The 20,274-nt window shown below is 56.7% G+C and overlaps 2 protein-coding genes across 3 annotated transcripts in view; one reads left to right on the plus strand and one right to left on the minus strand.

Annotated features, from left to right (window-relative positions):
- Positions 1-6,760, plus strand: part of ACO2 (aconitase 2) — a 43,872-nt gene extending 37,112 nt beyond the window's left edge. Inside the window, exons 10-18 of the mRNA XM_028149917.2 lie at positions 498-655; positions 838-911; positions 1,382-1,493; positions 3,198-3,320; positions 3,550-3,705; positions 4,500-4,691; positions 5,125-5,257; positions 5,795-5,916; positions 6,368-6,760. Of these exons, the coding sequence (XP_028005718.1) occupies positions 498-655; positions 838-911; positions 1,382-1,493; positions 3,198-3,320; positions 3,550-3,705; positions 4,500-4,691; positions 5,125-5,257; positions 5,795-5,916; positions 6,368-6,502 (1,205 nt within the window). The 3' untranslated portion in view covers positions 6,503-6,760. The remainder of the gene's footprint in view (positions 1-497; positions 656-837; positions 912-1,381; positions 1,494-3,197; positions 3,321-3,549; positions 3,706-4,499; positions 4,692-5,124; positions 5,258-5,794; positions 5,917-6,367) is intronic.
- Positions 6,761-7,812: 1,052 nt separating this feature from the next.
- Positions 7,813-16,334, minus strand: POLR3H (RNA polymerase III subunit H). Of its 2 annotated transcripts, none has more exons than XM_008144570.3 (7): positions 16,252-16,334; positions 15,845-16,128; positions 12,691-12,787; positions 11,058-11,144; positions 10,494-10,557; positions 8,973-9,174; positions 7,813-8,103 (listed from the first exon to the last, which is right to left on the minus strand). In XM_008144570.3, the coding sequence occupies exons 2-7, from the start codon at positions 15,953-15,955 to the stop codon at positions 8,050-8,052; spliced, it is 615 nt and encodes a 204-aa protein (XP_008142792.1). In that variant the 5' UTR covers positions 15,956-16,128; positions 16,252-16,334; the 3' UTR covers positions 7,813-8,049. The 2 variants fall into 2 exon arrangements, with proteins under 2 accessions (XP_008142792.1, XP_028005719.1); XM_028149918.2 differs by having other exon boundaries at positions 16,245-16,261.
- Between the last annotated feature and the right edge of the window lie 3,940 nt (positions 16,335-20,274).

Raw genomic sequence — 20,274 nt, forward strand, 5'->3', positions numbered from 1 at the left:
TGGTGGTTTAATAATTAGAAAAAAATAGCTGAATTGATAAGAGAGACTAGACTGGCTTGATACCTATAGATAGTATGTCATCCCTGACTTTTGTAATAACTGTGATAATAGACTTTTTAAAAAGAACTCTTCCCCCCTGATTAAACCAATTTTTAAAAACCAGAGAATTCCAGAAAGTCTAAAGGAAGAGAATGAGCATCTCCTGTCGCCCTCACCCAGCAGTGGCCTGTTTCCGTGGAGCCCCCTGGTGTGCACACACCTGCAGAGCACATTATTGCAAGTGCTCAGTGGTCACACTCTCTTCCCGTAAATGGCTGGGTCATGAGTAGCTGATTCTTTCAGGAGAGCTGGTTGCTTCCAACTCGTCTCTGTTAAGAACAGCCCTGGCCCAGCACAGTTGGTGAACGCTTGACCAGGTCTGGATAGTTGAAGTCAGGTGGAGACCTCTGGTCACTGTCTCCTTCTGACTCCTGGCCCCACCCCCCACAATGTCCCAGGTCTGATCGGCAGCTGCACCAACTCCAGCTATGAGGACATGGGACGCTCAGCAGCTGTGGCCAAGCAGGCTCTGGATCACGGACTCAAGTGCAAGTCCCAGTTCACCATCACACCAGGCTCTGAGCAGATCCGCGCCACCATTGAGCGGGACGGCTATGTGAGTGCCCACGTGCCCCTACCCCTGGCTCCCACCGCTGAGTAATGTGGCTTCGGGACAGGACAAGCCATAGTGTTGTCGGCTAGAGCTGCCCCAAGGTTCCAGACAGCTCTTCATCCCTTAAGCAGCTGAGCCGCCTTTCCCTGCCCCTGATAATGCCTGTCCGCCTTTCTCCCCTGCAGGCACAGGTCCTGAGGGATGTGGGCGGCATCGTTCTGGCCAATGCCTGTGGCCCCTGCATTGGCCAGTGGGACAGGTGAGAGGCACGTCTTTGGTTGGATAGTCCCTGTGTCCTGGGGTTTGGAGCCCCAGAAGTTGAGGGGAGATGTTATTGGGAAGGAGACAAGGCTCTAGCTTCAGGCAGGACTGGAAAGTTGGGCTGGAAGTAAAGAGGAAGAGCCCTGCAGTGGGACTGAGTGGCCACCTGACGGGAGCCGAAGCTGTGGGGAGAGTCCATCCTAATGGACACAGCAGGGGCTCCCACCGAGCCATTTGAAGGGGGGCAGTGGCCCAGGTCAGCAGAGTCAGGCCTTGGTCTGGCTCTGCCTGTCTTTTCTCTGGTCTCATGAACCTCAGGGACCCCCAAGGTTCCCTGTTGCTCTGTCTGCGGGAGTCCCATAGTGGAGGCTCGTTTCAGGGTCTTCCTGTTACCCCTTCTCAAGAGGTAGGCAGAATGGGCCAGGTGACAAGGCCAGACATCCCTAACCCTATCCTCTGACCTGGCAGAAAGGACATCAAGAAGGGGGAGAAGAACACAATCGTCACCTCCTACAACAGGAACTTCACAGGTCGCAATGACGCGAACCCTGAGACCCATGCCTTCGTCACATCCCCAGAGGTGAGATGACCTAGCCAGGCCCTAGCCTGGGACTGCCTCTGGGGGCCCTGCCCCTAGCCAGCCAGGGGAGGTAGAGGGACATGGGGCTTGGAGCAAGGGCATTTGACCCACGGATCTGTCTGGGAGGGTTGGCAGTGAAGGGCAAGGAGTTATGGGAGTAGAAACCAAGGTCACAGGCCTTGCCAGCACCAAGCATCGTGCTCCCATGGTGCCACTACTTGGCCCCCTCACGTCCCAGGAGTCAGAGGTGCTGGTTTCGTACAGCTGGGACCACGAACAGGAGCTTCGGAATTAGCACCGGGACAAATGCCTCTACCCAGCCGTCCTGGCTTGGCCAGGCCACTTCTCTGTGCCCCGGGATCCTGTCAGGATTGCATGAGCAACACGGAAAGCACGAGCACTGTCAGACGGACAAGGCCTCCTCGTTAGGATGAACATGGAGTGAGCCCCGTGCTCCAGGCACTTGGTGGCGGTTCAGCACACAGCCAGTCCTTTTTTAAAAAAATATATTTTTATTTCAGAGAGGAAGGGAGAGAAACAACAGTGATGAGAATCATTGATCGGCTGTCTCCTGCATGCCCCACACTGGGGATTGAGCCTGCAATCCAGGCATGTGCCCTGACCTGGGAATCAAACCATGACCTCCTTGTTCACAGGTCGCTGCTCAACCACTGGGCCCTGCTGGCCGGGCCAGCCAGTCCTTCTTGATTTGATTTTTTTAAATAAGTATTTGAGAAATACTTTGGTTCTTTTGCTAAAAATGAGTAACAAGATGGCCTTCTTGTTTCCAGTGTGCTACCCACTTAGGGACATTTTTATATACATAAACAACCCTGGCCTAGCACATATATACTAGAGACCCAGTGCACGAAATTCGTGCACTCGGGGAGGTGGGTCCCTCAGCCCAGCCTGCGCCCTCTCGCAGTCTGGGAGCAGTCGGACATCCTAAGCACTGCTGTGGAGGTGGGAGAGGCTCCTGCCACAGCCGCTGCGCTCGCCAGCCCGGCTTCTGGTGCGGCACTCCCCCTGTGGGAGCACACTGACCACCAGGAGACAGCTCCTGCCTTGAGTGTCTGCCCCCTGGTGGTCAGTGCACATCATAGGACCAGTTATTCCACTGTTTAGTCGATTTGCATGTTAGCCTTTTATTATATAGGATTTTTAAAAATATATTTTTGTTGATTCCAGAGAGAAAGGGCGAGAGAGATAAAAACATCAATGATGAGAGAGAGTCGTTGATTGGCTGCCTCCTCCATGCCCCCTACTGGGGATGGAGCCCGTAATCTGGGCATGTGCCCTTCACTGGAATCAAACCCAGGACCCTTCAGTCCACAGGCCGACACTCTATCCACTGGGCCAAACTGGCTAGGGCTCCGCTTAGGGACATTTTTATCACAGCAGGGCCTCTCCCTGCCCAGGGTGGCACACCTGGGAGAAGAGAGTACCCAGCAGTGCTGGCCCTGCCCTGAGGAGGACACTGAGGTCCAGACCCCAGTGGGGAGTGGTCGAGGCCAGACTGCCCTGGGTTCAAATCCTCTGCAGACCCGGTGGCTGGTGGTCCCAGAGCTAGTCCTGCAGCTCCAGCCTCTGCAGAGACGTGGACATTTCCTGGGCTCTGCCCCGTTTTGATCTAGGCTTTGGCTGGAGATGGGGGACCGGAGTGGCGTTCAGTGCTAACCAACAAACTGGCCGCCCCCGTTTCAGATTGTCACAGCCCTGGCCATTGCTGGCACCCTCAAGTTCAACCCAGAGACTGACTTCCTGACGGGCAAGGATGGCAAGAAGTTCAAGCTGGAGGCCCCGAATGCGGATGAGCTTCCCCACACGGTGAGGGGCACTGTACCCCGTGGTCTGTCCTGCAGGCCCCGGGCCACTGTCGGTGCAGGGTGGCCAGCACACTTCCTTCCCAACATCGTGGTCCTGGGCAGGCATGGTGGTACCGTTAGCGCCAGTAACGCAGCTATGGTCATTGGGAGGGAAGGGCTTCAGGCGCAGGGAGCTGCCTCCTGTGAGAGGGGCCTGAAGATTCAATACCCGTGTCCCTGTCCCTCCACAGAATTTCGACCCTGGGCAGGACACCTACCAGCACCCTCCCAAGGATGGCAGTGGGCAGCGGGTGGACGTGAGCCCCACCAGCCAGCGTCTGCAGCTCCTTGAGCCTTTTGACAAATGGGATGGCAAAGACCTGGAGGACCTTCAAATCCTTATCAAGGTCAGCAACGTGGGGACGAGAACAGCCCCAGCCTGCCCGGGCACCTTTCCTGGCCGGCAGGACAGCCGTGAAACCACATGTGCTCCCCTGGGCCTGGGCAGAAGGGCAAGGTTAAGGTGAGGGCGGGAGCAAGGGCATCTGCAGCCCAGTGTCCCCTTCACTGGCCTGGGCCGGGCACGGCTGGATCTGGGCAGCCGCTGTCTGGGCTCCAGCCATCTGGTTGCTGCTGGTGAGGGCCACCTCCAGTGGGTATGGGCAGTGAATGCCCCACAGGGAGGGCAAGAAAGGCATGTGTGACCCAGCACAGCAGGTCTCCACCCCTCAGTGGAGCCATTGATTGCTCTGTTCCCAAAACTGGGCATTAGCGGTGTGGCCTGTGTTCAGGAGCTGAGCAAATACGAGCCTTTGTGGTGTGGGCAGGGGCCTCACACCCAGGGTGGACATGGACTGATGCTGTTTACTCAGGAGCCTCCAGACAGCGACACAGGTAGCATTAAGCCTGGGCTTCTCTTACTGGGGAACTGGGCCTGAAGGGCGAGCGAGCAGACCTACCTGGCTGCCCTGACTAGCCTCTGCCCCTTTGAGTGTCCATTCCAGGAGATCTCACTCCCAAGGCCTGTGAGGGGCCTTGCCTGAGCCCTTTTCCCCACAGGTGACAATGCCAGGGCTGCAGACCCACATCTTGCACCTCTTCTCTGTCCCTGGGCCCGCTGCCTGCCGCTAGAGGGCTTCTCCCCTGACCCACCAGCCAAGGGCCCTGCACCAATCTCTGTCCTCTCTGCCCACCCACCCAGGTCAAAGGAAAGTGTACCACTGACCACATCTCAGCTGCCGGCCCCTGGCTCAAGTTCCGTGGGCACCTGGACAACATCTCCAACAACTTGCTCATTGGTGCCATCAACATTGAAAATGGCAAGGCCAACTCTGTGCGCAATGCCGTCACCCAGGAGTTTGGTCCCGTCCCTGACACTGCCCGCTACTACAAGGTGGGTCAGAGTCAGTGGAACAGGCGAGTGGGGGCCTCTGGCACCTCCTGGTGGCTGGGTGGGGCAGAGTGGGTGGTCCAGGGGAGGGGCACTCTCCACCTAGGAGCCCACACCAGTAGCTCTGCAGTTGAATGATGTCCAGTGCCCTGGAGGCAGGTCCATGTATGTCTCCTCCACTGAACACCCACTGCTCTGGGCTCTGCTCCCACTGCGGCCTCCACCGCGCCTGCCTCTGTGCTGAGCACTTGGTGGGTTGCACCTCCCCTTGCCCACTATAGTCAGTCAGGGCCAGTCCACCTCTGACTTACTGTCCTTGGGGAGCAGGTGAGGAGGGGCCTCTCCAGTCCCACGACCTGTGAACTTCAGGAAGCCCAGAGGCAGGGTGGGCAGGCCAGGTCCTCCTCTTCCTCATACCTCCTCCCCTTCCTGACAGAAACATGGCATCCGGTGGGTGGTGATTGGAGACGAGAACTATGGCGAGGGCTCAAGCCGGGAGCATGCGGCGCTGGAGCCCCGCCACCTCGGGGGTCGGGCCATCATCACCAAGAGCTTCGCCAGGATCCACGGTGAGCTGGAGCCAGGCCCAGGCCCCCCCTTCCCCGCTCTGGGGTTCTCACTGGCAGCCCAAGGTCACCATGGCTGTTGGGTCTGGATCCATGTGCCTGGTTTCCAGGCTGTGCCCATGGCTCCCGTTTTCCACACCCCCAGCCTCTGCCCCTTCAGATTCGTGTTGAGTCTGACACCCACAGCTTCCGGTCTCTGGCAAGCACTGAGCTTGCTTCCAGACTTGTGGACCCAAACAGGTGAAGTCCAGGCCACATGGTCAACGGGGTTTCTGCTGGTGTCTGTCAGGAAGGCTTTGCGGACACAGCACCCGCGCACACTGTAGGACCCTAGCGAGAGGCAGCGCATCGCTGGGAGTGCAGCCGACCTGGGCCTTGTAGTCACTGTCCCAGGTCTGTCCCCAGGTGGCAGGACTAGGGTGTCTCCTCCAGAGCCCTAACTGCGCTTAGAAAAGGCAGCTCTCTGGCTGGGGAGGGTCCTGCACAGAGAAGGGGCCAGGCCCTGCCCACTGCGGGCTGAACGTGCTTTCTGCCTTCCAGAAACCAACCTGAAGAAGCAGGGCCTGCTGCCCCTCACCTTCGCTGACCCCGCCGACTACAACAAGATCCACCCCGTGGACAAGCTGACCATCCAGGGCCTGAAGGACTTTGCCCCTGGCAAGGTCAGCGAGCCAGGGAAGGGGGACAGGCTGGCCATCCCATCTCTCCCAGGGCCCTCCGAAGGGGGGCACACAGGGGGCAGCCACCTTGCTTCCCTTCCTACACCTGGCCCCACCTGCACCTCTTCCCATGAGCCTTTGTCCCAGCTGGAAGGGCCCTTAAATTCTCCAGGCAACCCCCACTGAGGGAAGTGCCTCCCCAGAAATGAGGGGAGCCAGCTCAGGTCCTCCTCCTGTTCACTCATTTGCCCAGGCTTGGCACTCAGAGGCCAACAGCTCATGCCCAGTAGGACCCACTTGGCCTCAGCAGTTGTTTTATTCAGGTCTTGCCACTGGCCTAGGACTTGGTTCACTTGCTGGCACCCAAGGCCCCAGGCGGTGCCCTGACCCTCCAGCAGAACCCAGGGCATGTTCCTAAGAGCCACTCCACCCACACCCGCCCCCTCTCTTGCAGCCGCTGACATGCATCATCAAGCACCCCAACGGGACCCAGGAGACCATCCTCCTGAACCACACCTTCAACGAGAGCCAGATCGAGTGGTTCCGCGCTGGCAGTGCCCTCAACAGAATGAAGGAGCTGCAGGGGTAATCCCACCCGCCCTCAGACTCCGCCCCAGTGTCACCGCCGAGTGCTGCATGTCACAGAACCAGATCTGACCCGACCCACCCGGGCTTCCTGCACTGAGAAGGCATGGCCAGGCCTCCTGCCCGCCCTCCCTCAGCCCACGGAGCGGCCCGTGGTTGGAGGGTTGTTAACCTGCCTTCCCATTTTTAGTTTGGTTCAGATCCTGAGCACCTCCATGCAGCTGTATTTATTTTTGATGACAGAACTCCCATCTAAAGTTTCTCTCCTGTCTGATCATTTCACTGGCGGCTGAAGGATTTTAAAGAACCTTTTAATCTTGCAAGGAAAATAAGAATCCATTCAGTGACTGTTCCTGTGTGAGTGATGGTGTCTGTGCTGTTACCAACTCCAGGGTTGGGGGGCTCTTTTCACCAAAGTTGGTGGAGGCCCTCAATAATCACGCCACAGCTGGACCCGTCGCTGCAGTGAAGCAGGCGTGAGCCAGCCGACTCCCCCCTTCTCCCTCCTTTCAGGTGGGCCCATGTGGGCCCTGGTGGCAGTGCCTCCCCTTCCGCCGGCATTCAGTCCTCCAAACACAGTGGCACCTGTCCGAGGTCACAGCTCGTCCACGATGCACACGCCTGGCCCTGAGCAGGAGGCAGTGGCAGGCACCTATCCCACAGCTGCTCCCCCCTGGAGCCACACCCGCTGGCACTACCCACACCTCCGGGGCCATGTGTGGGCCAAAGGGCAAGGGCAGGGGCCCTCACCTAGATTTACCACAAAACCAGGGTCCTGGTCCCAGCAGAAGTGGGTGAACGTGGCAGAACCATTCTGAATAAACAATGGGTACTGCCCGCATGCCAGGATCTGGGGGTCCGCAGCACACCCACAGGGTGTTCCTGTTGTGGCCGTGGGCTGAGAGCGACCGCCGTCCCCAAGCTTCCTGCTATACTGATGGGAGGAAGAGGATGACACAGCTGGTCACCAGTCCTCACCTGGAGCCCGCAAAGCCCATGGCCTCCACCTTCCGCATGTTAGTGGGAAGGAAGGGTGCTTGTCCCTCAATCCTCACTCTCCTCAGAACTGATAGCTCCACGGCCCAGGCAGCTACCCCAGGCCAGCCTCTCGCTCCCTGTATTACCTTACGGAGCCACCAAGCTCAACCAGCCCAGAGCCTGGCCTGAGGCAGCCTGGCTCTCAGCCCCCAATCCTGCCATTTGTGGGGGGCCGTCTCCACAAGTGATTTGAAGAGAGGAAGGACATGCTGTCCCAGCTGTGGCAACTCGACCTTAGATCGTGACAGCAGCCAGTGAGACAGGTGGCTCCTTAACTGGTGTTGCCATTGTTTATTCAATGGTCTGTCACTGAGAGCGGGACTTCCGGGAAGAGGAGCAATGCCAGATGGCAGGGAGGCGACGAGCTGGCAGGGCACACTTGGCCCACCGGTAGCTCCCTACTGTAGGCTCTGCAGACCGCTCCTCGGCATCTGGGCTGCTGCTGGCTTCGGGCACCTCCCAAGGCTGGGGTAGGGCCTGCGGACTGGGCTGGCCCACCGTCCAGCACCAGGGCTAGCTGCTAGTCCACCAGGAGAGAAGGCCCAGGCCCGGCTCACTAATGGATCCCTGCCGGGAGGAGAGAGAACAGGCACATTTCATCTACCTTTGGGGCTTGAGCCAATTCAGGAGGCAAAAGAAGCCCTTTGTTCAGGGCACCCAGCAGGCCCAGCACTCCCAGCTGGCACATGGGCACACAGCCAGACTCCCCTCCTGCCCCAACTTCTAAGGCCTATAAGGAAAGCGCTGGTTTACTAAGGACACTGCCCTGGCCCCACGGCCTTGGGGTAAGATACCCTTCCTTGTCCCCAGGCCCATCCAGAAGCACCTGCGGGTGAGCGTGCCCGCCCGAGCCACCTGTGGTCTCTTCCTACCAGAAAGGCCTGGTGACCTTGAGCCCCAGCAGCCAAATACATGTAGGGGGATGCCCTGGGCCACCTGGATTTCTGACAGCTGCCCCCAAAGTGTACAACCTGGGGCTGACATGACACCAGAAGGCCCTGAAACCCACTCTGTCACTGAGTTCATGAGGGTAAAAGGCTAAACAAACCCAAGTCGGCTCTGGCTGGTCACAGCTTCCCTGTCACCTCAGGCCCGTGCTGGGCCTGGTGTGGGGGCAGCCCTGAGGGGCACCCTCCCTGAAGCCCCACCCATACTCTTGAGACCGACTCCTCCCAAGTCCCCTCCTTGGTTCTCCCATTATCAGTGGCCTTGTCATCAGGCTTGGCTGTCCCTGGCACCGCACCGGCCTACACCTCCCCACAAGGATTACGGCCACAGAAAGCCAAGCTCCCAGGGAGACATGACTGCCCAAGACCACACATGGCTGCACTCTGACCTGCTGTGGGAGGGGCTCCAGGAGCGGGGCCCAGTTACCACGCAAAGAAGTGGCTCCCACACCACAGCCCCAGGGGTTCAGCACACACGCGACATCTCACCACAAGCGTGTACGGGGCCTCCTTCTTCGGCGGCTCCTCACTGGTAGAGGCCACCTCGGCGGAGCTGGGCCCAGTGGGGGACGTGTCCACAAAGCTCTCGTCCACCACCCGGAAGCGGATCTCCTCGCCGGTGTCCATGTACAGGTCGTGTGCCCCTTCCTCCGTCTCATACTCCCACACCCACACCTGCTCTGCATCGTCGCTGGGCAGGGTGCAGGTCAAGGCAACAACCGGACCGTGGGGGAGTTCCTGAGGGTTGGGGGTTCCTCCCACAGAACCTCCCCCCCACCCCCCGAAAATCCAATCCCAGATTGAGTTCACTCTGGCTGGCAGGCAGTCTGGGCCCGAGGAGAGGAGCAGGAGCAGGAGCAGGCTGGGAACTTGGGGGCCCCTACCAAGCACCCACAGGCTCCTGCAGGTCATCAAAGCAAGGAGGAGGCTTGAGAGCGGAGTTGGAGTTCGCCTCTCAAGACGGGAATGACCATGGCCAACTGCTGCCTGGGGTCCCCCCTGCCAGGTCCAAATCGGCCTGTGCATCCTCTGAGGCCAACTGCCAAGTGCAGAATCAGCCCCACCACCTGACAGCTGTGACCTGGGGTCAGGCCCCACCTCTCAGGGTGTCCATCTATAAAATGGGGCTGTAGCGAGGCCCACCGCACAGGGTGTGGTCAAGGTAAACATGGAAAGTGCTTCCACAGGACCCACGGGTCAGCCCTCAGGTTAGCTAAAGCTGTCCCGTGTTCCGTGCACCGTGTGAGTCCACACCCCTCTCCATTCACCCCCCTCCATCCGCACCTTGGACACGGACCAGGCAGTGCAAGGGCTTTCCCAGTTTTCAAGGGGTTGATGGTGGGAGGTCACGTGCCTGAGGGCCCACAGCTGGTGAGAGCACCAATGGGGTTGGGTCAGGTTTTCTGACAAATTCTGGAATCACACACAGGCCCTGGCTGAGCTCTGGCTGCTGAACCACTGGAGCCACACTGCCCTCTAGTGGCAGCCGTGGGGTCCTGCCTCTCCTGTGCCAGGTCCTGCACTGGGCATCATAGGTACAGTCATGACAGGATGGGGTCCCTTCAGTGAGGATGCACAGAAACAGACACCTGCTCTGCAGCAGGTGAGGGCCGGGACAGGGAGACCAGCAGAGGACACTCCAGTGCTGGCTGATGCTACCCCCTTACAGACCAGGAGGAGGGGAGAGGAGCCAGGCAGGGCAAAGCTCTCAAGGGAAATTATCTTTGCGATGATTTCCGCAGGGACAACCTAAGCCAAGTGAACGGAAGTGAGCAGCATCCTGCCTACAGCATACAACCTACACAGCCAGGCCTGGCAGCCCAGAGGCACAGGCAGGGGCATCATGGTCAGGGGGGAAGCACAGGCAGCTCGGTGCTTCCAGAACCCAAGCACAGCTGGCGGTGGGCAGAGGCCGGCAGCTTCAGACCCCAAGACCCCGGCCACACCACGGAGTGAGGACCGTCTTCCAGAGGCCCGAGCGCTGGGCCCACTTTAACGTTGGGAGGATACAACTTGGCTGGCTGCTGCAGTGACTCGGGGGGGATGAGGATGTCGTCGAAGAACCCTAGAGAGACTGGAAGTGACAGCGTGGGACAGGGCTTACATGGACAGTTCAACACTGAGGGGTCTGGACACTCAAGCGGCAAGCCCCTCACTGTGTGCTGTCTACGGGGCAGATGTCATCAGGAAATGACCCCCCCAACCTCGGAGTCCCACGTGGGCCTCTGCCTATACCACTCACACACCCCGAGCAGCCACCGCACACAACATGGACCAGTGGGTGCTGACCACCCTGAGTCACCTCCGCCCGCTCCAGGACCCCCTGAGGCCGAGGTCCCGCCTCACGGTGAAGCTCACAGCGCTGAGGTCTCGCCGCTACATGAACGCAAGAGGGGCTGAATATTCTCGCTCTCCCCGGGAAGAGTCTGCTTCTGTATCTGACCCCTCCCCTCACCACGGGGCCCAGCACAGAAGCTAAAGGGAGGCCATCTGGCCTGGCCACTGCCCCAGCCCCTGCCCTCCCGCTCCCCGCTTCCTGTGCTCCCAGGTGTCTGGAGTCAGGGCCGCCATTACCGTGCACTCCCTCGGGGCTGCAGCCTTTGATCTTTCCAATCAGAATCTCGTCCAGGAACGGGTGGAACACCACGTAGCGGAAATGAACTGGAAAGGAGAGCATGTCAGTGATGCGCAGGCACGTGAGGGATGGCCGCGTCAACCAGGGCGGCCCTCATCGCCAGCACACTGACCCAGAGGCCCCGTAGCTGCTCCAGGAACCTGCCCAGCAGTCCACTCAGGAGTCCCTGTGGGCCCAGCCCCCGCGGCTGAGTCAGAGGGACCCTCACGCCGTCCCCTGCAAGGTCCCCTGCTTGGTCCTCGTAAGAGGCCAGCAGCAGTGGCCCTGGATCTGAGAGCTGGCTCCCAAACCCATCAGATGAGTCACACCTGAGTCCCTCTAGTGGCAGCCGATTCTGGGCCAATGACAACAAAGTCAATTCCAACCTCCCTCCAGGCTCTCCTTTCAATTCTAAAAGGGCAGAAGCACCTGGCAAAGGCGCCTCCGACTGGTGAAGTGTGCCCCAGGCAAGTGCCCTGAGATTAAGGAAGGGGGACAGAGCTGATAACCTGCCTAGCATGCATGCTTCTGTGGGTCCTCGTGCCCTGTCCTAGGAGGCCCCATTCGCCGGACTGCAAGCCAGGGTCTTGCCACTCCTGCCCTCACTTAAAGCACTGAAGTGGGGGAGGTGGGGAGCACCCATCATTGGCCTGAATACCCGGGGCTAAAATGTAAGTATGAGGCTGCCCCCTGCTGGCCACTGAGTGACTATCTCAATCTCACATGTCAGCTGTTATGCTACTACTGCCCAGAGAGGCTGGGTAACCTGCTCAGAGTCACACAGCTATTCTGCCTTGTTCTGCCATGGGAGACTCCAAGTCTTTCTGGACCATGGGACAGGGCCATGTGGTTGAATCTGCCTTCCTCAGACAGGTTCAATCCCTGAACACAGGCTTCTGCCACCAGCACCCTCCGCTGCCAAGGACAGCAAGGCCCACGAGCCCCAGCTCTCTGCCAGGCTGCCTCCTCGCGGCTCCATGGGGCAGGAAGGCTTGGGGGAGGGAGAGGGAGCAGCGGGCAGCCCCTCCCTGTCTGTGAGGAGGCAAAGGGACGTCTAAGCCATCATGAAGGTTTATAGGTCCTCATCGGACCTCACGGAGAGCAAATGAGGGCAGCCAAGGGTCACTTACCCACAGGATGGAAAAACCCCGTCCCCCACATGACACATCAGTTCAGCTCACTAAATCCCCACGGAGCCTCTGCCAAGTCTGTGCCAGGCCGGTTTGGGCACTGGACTTACGCAGGGCGGGGGGGGCAGGACAGTACGATCCTGTGCCCAGGGGGCACCATCTGGAGCAACCACTTCCAAAAGCGCACGGGGAGCCCCCCAGAGGAACGGATGACTGGGACCCTGTGCGGCCTGCTGTGCGATGGATGGTCTCCCGCCTCAGAGGGATGAGGTGCTGACACATGCTCCAACACGGATGGCCCGCGAGGCCTGGAGAATTTCTTCCAGATAAGGAAACAGGCCCAGAGAGAAGATTCTGCCCATCAGTCAGAACTAGGCCCCAGGTCTCCCAACCCCAGACCGGGACTCCCACCCCCGAACTGAGCCTCCGGAGAGCCAACGCCCCAGGAGAAGAGGGTACCCACCTTTGGTGTGCGACGCCCCATCCCCAGGAAACACGTAGGCATCCTCCAGCTTGGTGATGTCGAACAGACAGATGCAGAGTCCCACGTTGTACACGACCTATGTACACACACACACACACACACACACACACACTCGGTGACCCCAGGCCCAGCTCCAGGCCATCTCTTTTGAGGCCCACCACCCCAAGGCAAGTATAATCACCCCGTTTTACAGCTGGAGACGAGTTGGGGTCCTGCCTACAGAAGCACAGATATGGAACCTCAGAAGGAGGTGGAGCTCCGGAAAGAAGAGGGCCTTTGGTGACAAGGCAGATCCAGGTTACAATGGATCAGGTTACTCCCTGTGTGACCTCCAAGGCCATCTCTCTGGGCCTTGGTTTCCCCATCTGCAAAAATGGACTTACCAGGTTGTTAAATAGAGAGAATGGATGGGAAACCCCTACCCAGTACCTGGCTCACATGCTAGAAATAATAATCAGTCAAGGACCACTATTATTACTAGTAGGGATGGTGGTAGGGGAACCCCTGGTTAAACCTACACTTCCCAAGGTCCCCAAGTCCATGCTAGAGCTCACAGCTCGGTGAACATCAGAACCACAACTAATCTCTGTTCTGCTTACAGAGTCTCAGACACACAGACAAGGCCACAGGGATCGAGGCTGGCAGAGTGACACGTGGCCACGGTCCCAAGGCGGCAGAGAACAGCCCATGCCTCACCCCCACCCCACGGTGCTCCCAACAACTGGCGGCTTGCTTGGTGTCTGCTAATCTGCCACCAGCATCATCACCTCCCAATGAGAGACCTTGCAGGACGGCTCAAGGATTAGCAAGAAGCTCAGAGAACTCAGAGTCCTGGCCAGACCTCACCACGATGAGGCAAAGTCCAGCACAAGCTCTATGCCCTTAGCTAGACCATGAACCTCTCTGTTTGGCCTCCTCTCAAATGACTCAGTGATTCAAATATAGAGCCTTAGCCAGTTTGGCCCAGCGGATAGTGTCAGCCTGAGGACTGAAGGGTCCCGGGTTCGATTCCAGTCAAGGGCACATGCCCGGGTGTGGGCTCGATCCCCAGTAGGGGGTGTGCAGGAGTCAGCTGATCTATGATTTTCTCTCATCATTGATGTTTGATGTTTCTCTATCTCTCTCTACCTCTCCCTTCCTCTCTGAAATCAATAAAAAAATATATTTTAAAAATTATATAGCATGCATACGAGCCTAACCAATGGTTAAGATCAACAGGGGGTTGGGGCATCCGTGGGGAGGGGTGTGGGATGGGAATGGGGGGGATGAGGACAAATATGTGACACCTTAATCAATAAAGAAATTAAAAAAATAAAAATAAAAATAAATACATAAATAAAAAGTATATATACTTTCAACAATAAAGAATTTTTTAGAAAGTGCATTATATAAAGACTTGTCTCATGCTGGCTGGTGTGGCTCAGTTGGCTGAGTGCTGTCCCATGCACCAAAAGGTTACCGGTTCAATTCCCAGTCAGGGCACATGCCTGGATTGCAAGCTGGACCCCAGTAGGGGGCATGCAATCAATGTTTCTCTCTCTTAATGATGTTTCCCTCTCTCCCTTCCTCTCTCTCTAAAAATCAATAAAAACATATTTGAAAAACAGAAAGAAAGTGAGACTTGTCCCAACAGGTCCCTAAAGGACCCATGCCACAAAGGGGCTCCATTCCATTCTTGGACTTTGCACACCTCTCCACCATGATCACACTCCATCCCCCACAGGCCCCTGGCTTTCGACATCACAAGGTCACCAGAGCCATCCACCAGGGGCTCCCGCAGTTCTCTCCACCACCACCGACTCCCTAGGTCTGCACCCCGCCCTGTGAGCTCAGCTCTATGGAAGGGACTTGCTTCCCTCTAAAGCCGGCCAGCCTTCCCCTTGCCGGCTCCCCCACACCTGCTGTTCCGCGGATGAACACCAAATCCCAGGAAGTCCTATCGGCCCTGGGCGGCCTGGCCCCTGCCCAGGCCACACCAGCCTCCTCCATGCCGTGAAGATACAATATTCCCTCCAAAGGTCACATGCTGTTTCCTCTGTCGGCACAGCCCCGCTCTGGGCGCAGCCCCGCCCCTAACGAATCCTCTCGTTAGCTCCAGCTCTCCCTAACAAAGCAGCCGTCTCCCTCACTGTACACGTTCCTTTCTTCCACGGGCGGTGAACCCTGTCCGTCATAGCCTCTTCCTCAACTTGTCGTCACACTCAACTGTGGGATCCTCTCCTTCTCATCCGCTTTTCCCACCACACTACAGGGCAGAGCCTTGTCTGTGCCATTCACTCCATCAACAGACAACTACGGGACATCTACTCTGAGCGACTCTGCCTAATATGGGGGAGACGCTGGGGGAAGAAGACAGACAGGGGCCCCTGCTCTCATGGAGAGGAAAAGACAAAAACAGTAACCCACTAAACAAACAAGAAAACAGAGTATAGAAACTGAAGTGCTAAGAAGGAGAGTGATGTCACAGAATAGCTGAGGAGGGAGGGTTACTGCAGAAAAGGCAGCAACTCTCTGGCGAGCTGGCACTAAGGCACACAGAAGGTGCACAAACCTCCTGGCCATCCATCTTCACAAAAGCAATGCACGGTTGGACAGAAATTATTATTCCCTTTTTTTAAAAATACACTTTTATTGATTTCAGAGAGAAGGGAGAGGGAGAGAGAGAAACATCAATGATGAATCATTGACTGGCTGCCTCCTGCACGCCCCACACTGGGGATGGAGATCACAACCCAGGCAGGTGCCCTGACCGGGAATCGAACCGTGACCTCCTGGCTCATAGGTCGATGCTCAACCACTGAGCTATACGGGCCGGGGCAGCAATTATGATTTCGATTTTACAAAAGGAACCCGAGGCCCAGAGTGTGAACCCCAGATTGCAAAGGAACTTGGGAAGTGTGGAATCTCGCACTTCGCCGTCACCAGGGCCTTTCTCAAACCAGATTTCCTTTCGGTTCCCTCCGACATCCTCGTGGGATCAGGACTGCCATGTACAGGTGAGGAAACCGAGTTCTAAGACAAGCTTCTTGCTCAAGGCCCGGGTTTGGCATGACCGACGCGAGGCCCGCAGCCTGCGGGTGGGCAGTGCGGGCCCCCCCGCGCCCAGGCTTAGCCGCAACCCCGCCCCCAGTACCTTGTTGGCCAGCTTCTTATTCAGCTCCTCGGCAATGGAGTCGTTGAGCTTCCTCTCAAACTGCCACGGGGGGATCCGCACGGTGTCCACCATCTCCACCAAGACGAACATCCTGGCCGGCGCTGGGGGCTCTGGGAACGGGAGGGTCAGTCACGCACTTGGGCCTGGGGCTGTGGGGTTCCCGAGCCCCTGCCGTCCGGTCCCAATCGCGGAGACAACGCTCTGGCCGGCAATATGGCTGTGCGGTAGGGGGTGCGGTGTCCCGTGCGGAGCATGTTCCGCTACTGCAAAGGGAGGACACAGACTCAGCGCGAGGGGAACTCTGTCCAACGTGAAGTGAACGTGCCCGCGCCGCGCCGCCCCGACTCCCAACCACACGCCACGCGCCGCCGCCACGCACCACGCACCCACACGCAGCCGGCTGTCGCACGACTTCGGGCGAGATTCCGAATCCTATGGCTTCCGGAAAACCGACCAATGAGAAGCCTGTGCCCGCCCCTCGACCTGGGGCGGCGCTGCCTACTGGCTCCTTCGCGGAGCGGGGTGAGGCGGGGCCTAGATGGGATGGGGCGGGGCCTGTACTGCCTACTCCGCGCTTAACTGTCAACCTTTACACAACGCTATCTGGTTGCTAGGCGACCTCAGTGCAACCAGTCCGCTCTAGCCAGTGCCGTACTCTCCTTGCTGGCCTCAGCCTGTCTTCTGCTTTGTAGCCAGAGTGATCCCTTCAAAACGCAAACACAAGAAACTACTTAGACCCTTCAGAACTCTGGACACGGGGAGAATTGACTGGAAAGAGACAGGCAGGACCTTTCTGGGGTGATAGAAATGACGTGTCTTGTCCTAGCCGGTTTGGCTCAGTGGATAGAGAGGTGGCCTGCGAACTGAAGGGTCCTGGGTTCGCCTTCGAACTGAAGGGTCCCGGGTTCGAGTCTGGTCAAGGGCACATGCCCGGGTTGCGGGCTAGATCCCCAGTACGGGGTGTGCAGGAGGCAGCCAATCAATGGTTCTCCCTCATCATTGATATTTCTCTCTCTCTCTCCCTTCCTCTCTGAAATCAGTAAAAAAAAAAAAAAAAGAAAGAAAGAGAAAGAAAGAAAGAAAGAAAGAAAGAAAGAAAGAAAGAAAGAAAGAAAGAAAGAAAGAAAGAAAGAAATTATGTGTCTTCTTTTAGGTGGTGGTTATACAGATGTATACAATTCTCAAAACTCATGGAACTCAACACTTAGGATCTTTGCATTTATTATAGGCTGATTACATCTCAATTGAAAAGTGGTAATACTTTGGAACCGAAAAACCACCTCAGAGCTTCTCACTGGACTAATAATAAAGTCCAAACTTTTATGGCAGCTCACAAGGCCCTGATGGATCTTCTTGCTCATACCCACACCTCCACTTTCTCTTTCCCCCACGTTCCAGTCTCCTTCATCTTGATCTGAGAGCTAACTTGGGCTTAAGCTAAGAGAATTCAGTAACTTGTCCAAGATCAGGGGCTGCTAAGTCTAAACCTCTCCAGGGGTGGGGAATCTTTTTTCTGTCAAGGACCATTTGAATATTTATAACATCATTCCCGGACCATACAAAAGTATCAACTTAAAAATCAGCCTGCTATATTTGGTCAAGCATTTAATTAACTCACCCCTAATGACTTGGCAGGGACAGACCGAATTATTTTGAGGGCCTTCTACGGCCTGAGGGCCAGATGTTCCCCACTCCTGCTCTACACTAGACTGCCTCTAAAGTTGGTGGGTTGTGAAAATACACTGTTTTAACCAAATAAAAATTTGAGAACTTGCAATGAGCCTTGGGGTAGGTGACAGGCGCACTCAGAAATGCATGCTACTTTAATTTGCTGATTTTACACATATCAAGCTCTCTCTATGAGACAGGCTGCAATGGTACTGAATTTGACCTTCCCTATGCATCCATATTTTTATGTATAGGTCTGTCTGCCTCTCCTAGGATTTGAGCTACTTGAAGACAGGGGGAAATGCTACTTCTGCTTTTTATGCCCACAATCCCCTACCATCTTTCCTAGGAGGCAATCAGTAAAAGTGTTTAGGAGATTATATCATTTCTCTCAAATCTTTCCTCTTCATTCTATTCCCACAGCTACTGCCCTGGTTCAGGCCTCTTCATTGTTCCCCTGGAGCTTAGCCACATACCCAGCTCCCAGCCAACCTTATTCTCTCCTGCAAACAGCTGCCACTGTCACAAAAGCCTTCCCTCATGAATATCCTTTACCACACACACACATACACACACACACACACACACACACACACACTCACACACTCACACACACACTAGAGGCCCAGTGCACGAATTCATGCACCTTGAAAGGGTGGGTCTCAGCCCATCCTCCACACCCCTGCCTAGCCCCTCCCAACACGGCTCCCTGTCCCCTGTCTGCTGGCAGCCCTGCTCCCACCGCTCCCACCACCGCTTCCACGTGCTGATGGTGCTGGCCCTGTTTGCACCCGCTAATGGTGCGGAGCGATTGGGGCTGGTGCCAGCAGTGGGTACAAGCGAAGGCTGCTGCCCCGTTGGCCCCTCAGGAGCAGGGGAAAGTGGAGAAGCCCTCAAGAGTGTTCAGGACCGGCACCAGGCACCGGCAGTGGGTGTGAGTGGTGGCTCCGATGCCGGCAGCAGATGCGAGTGCTGGACGGGACCACGGCACAGGGGAGCAAAGAATTTTCAGTAACCACCATTGGCTCACCCCGATGACAGCGACCAGTGCCCCGCCTTGGTCTGGTGCCCCCACTCACCATCCCACTGCGGCCAACACCTGCCATGTTCTGCACACGCCCCCTGGGGGTCAGTGCACGCCATAGCAAACTAGTTGTTCGGTTATTCTGGTTGTTCCACCATTCGGTCTATTTGCATATTAACCTTTTATTACATAGGATAATAAACACACACACACACACATACACACATGTACACACACATACATGTATATATATATATTAAAAAAGAAGGTTAGAACAGGTAAATGACACAGTGACACATCAGCTGGATGGACAGTGGATGGGAAGGGGCTAGGATGAAGACAAGAAGACCGGGGAGGAAGTTATTGGGTGACTCCTGTAAGAGAAGGCCCCTGGCAAGGCTGGTAGCCCTGGAGAGTGACGTTGGGCAGAGTCCAGAGGTCTTCAGCAGGCGGTCGCATCCATAGGTGAATGACCTGGGGACAGAAGTGGGGGAGCCAATCCCTGAGGGCTTTCGCCACCAGCTGGGGAGTGGGCCTTCCATAGAGATGGGAACCTGGAGGAGGGCCAGGCTGGGGGGTGGGGCAGCGTGCAGACTTCAGTGTCTTGGGTTCCCAGGCTTCTTTCATGGTGTTCAGCTCACAGGACTGTCACAGGGACCTGCTGGCACGTTTGGTTTCCTCATTAGCCAAAAACAGGGACCAGCTTCTTCATTAATTCTCCGCATCATTCCCTGGAGGATTGGAGGTGGCTTACAACACACACAAAGACTTCGTCTGCAAGGTCCTGGCCAGCAGAGGACTTCTTTGTCATGTCCCTCCACATCCTCTGGGCCTAATCCTGTGCCTGGCACACGGTCAGCGCTTGTAACTATGTGTTATTTGCATGAACAAAAGGGTAGCAAAACAATCGCTGAGAGTGGAGAAGTGAGGGAGAAGTACGGGTGGGAAACTAATCCAGGAGGCGGAGGAGAGCCAAGCGTGTGGTTAGGGCCTGGGGTTCCCACGCCAGCGCGCTAGCTGAGCAATCGTGCGGAAACCAATGAGCCTCTCAGCACCTCAGTTGCCTCTGCAAAATGGAGATAATAGAACTGACCTTGTTGTGGGGTCGAACCCTGGAGTCAAAAATAAGACCACCGGAGGCTGCTGATTGGTTAAAAAAGCAGGCAAGGATTTATTGAACTGGCCAGGACGGCCGCGAGAGCACCACACGCAGGTGGCCACCCTCACGACCGCGCTGTCCCAGGTGTAGGCAGTCCTTTTAAAGGTGCAAACCACAAGAATTTTCCTTTGTTCTAGATTCTAAATTCTAAAGTCTGGGAACAGCCTGCAGGGGGGTTCCCAGCCCCTGCTGGACATTATTGGAATGCGGCCCTATCTTGGGAAAGCAGGTTTTTACAGAAGCAGACCCAAGCGGAGTCAGTAATCTCTAAAGGTTATCTACAGTTTCTACTCCTGGAGCCACTGAGTCAGTGGGAATCGATCTCCTGTAGTCCTGGTCCACAGGCACAGGAACATTACCTCTGTGAGTCTCCAGGCCTCAGTCTGGAAGCTGAGGTAACCACCCTATTGCCCAAGCAAGCAAGTGTGTGCAGAAGCCAGAATAGCAGGGTTAAAATCCCAACAGCAGTTTTTACCTAAGTATGGTTGCCTCCATACTTCAACCTCAAATGACCGCCCATCCCTGGGGGGCTGGTTAAAAATTATATACAGTATATCA

The sequence above is a fragment of the Eptesicus fuscus genome, chromosome 7 (assembly GCF_027574615.1).
Source record: "Eptesicus fuscus isolate TK198812 chromosome 7, DD_ASM_mEF_20220401, whole genome shotgun sequence".
In the NCBI taxonomy this organism is placed as follows: Eukaryota; Metazoa; Chordata; class Mammalia; order Chiroptera; family Vespertilionidae; genus Eptesicus; species Eptesicus fuscus.

What these genes read in the sequence shown, in the direction of transcription:
- POLR3H (XM_008144570.3), bottom strand. Translation starts at nt 15,955, where the DNA reads ATGTTCGTCTTGGTGGAGATGGTGGACACCGTGCGGATCCCCCCGTGG. An exon ending in CAGCCCCGAGGGAGTGCACG is followed by an intron (nt 10,558 to 11,057) that starts GTAATGGCGGCC and finishes TGTCACTTCCAG; the next exon opens with TCTCTCTAGGGTTCTTCGAC. An exon ending in CTGCAGCAGCCAGCCAAGTT is followed by an intron (nt 9,175 to 10,493) that starts GTATCCTCCCAA and finishes CACCCTGCCCAG; the next exon opens with CGACGATGCAGAGCAGGTGT.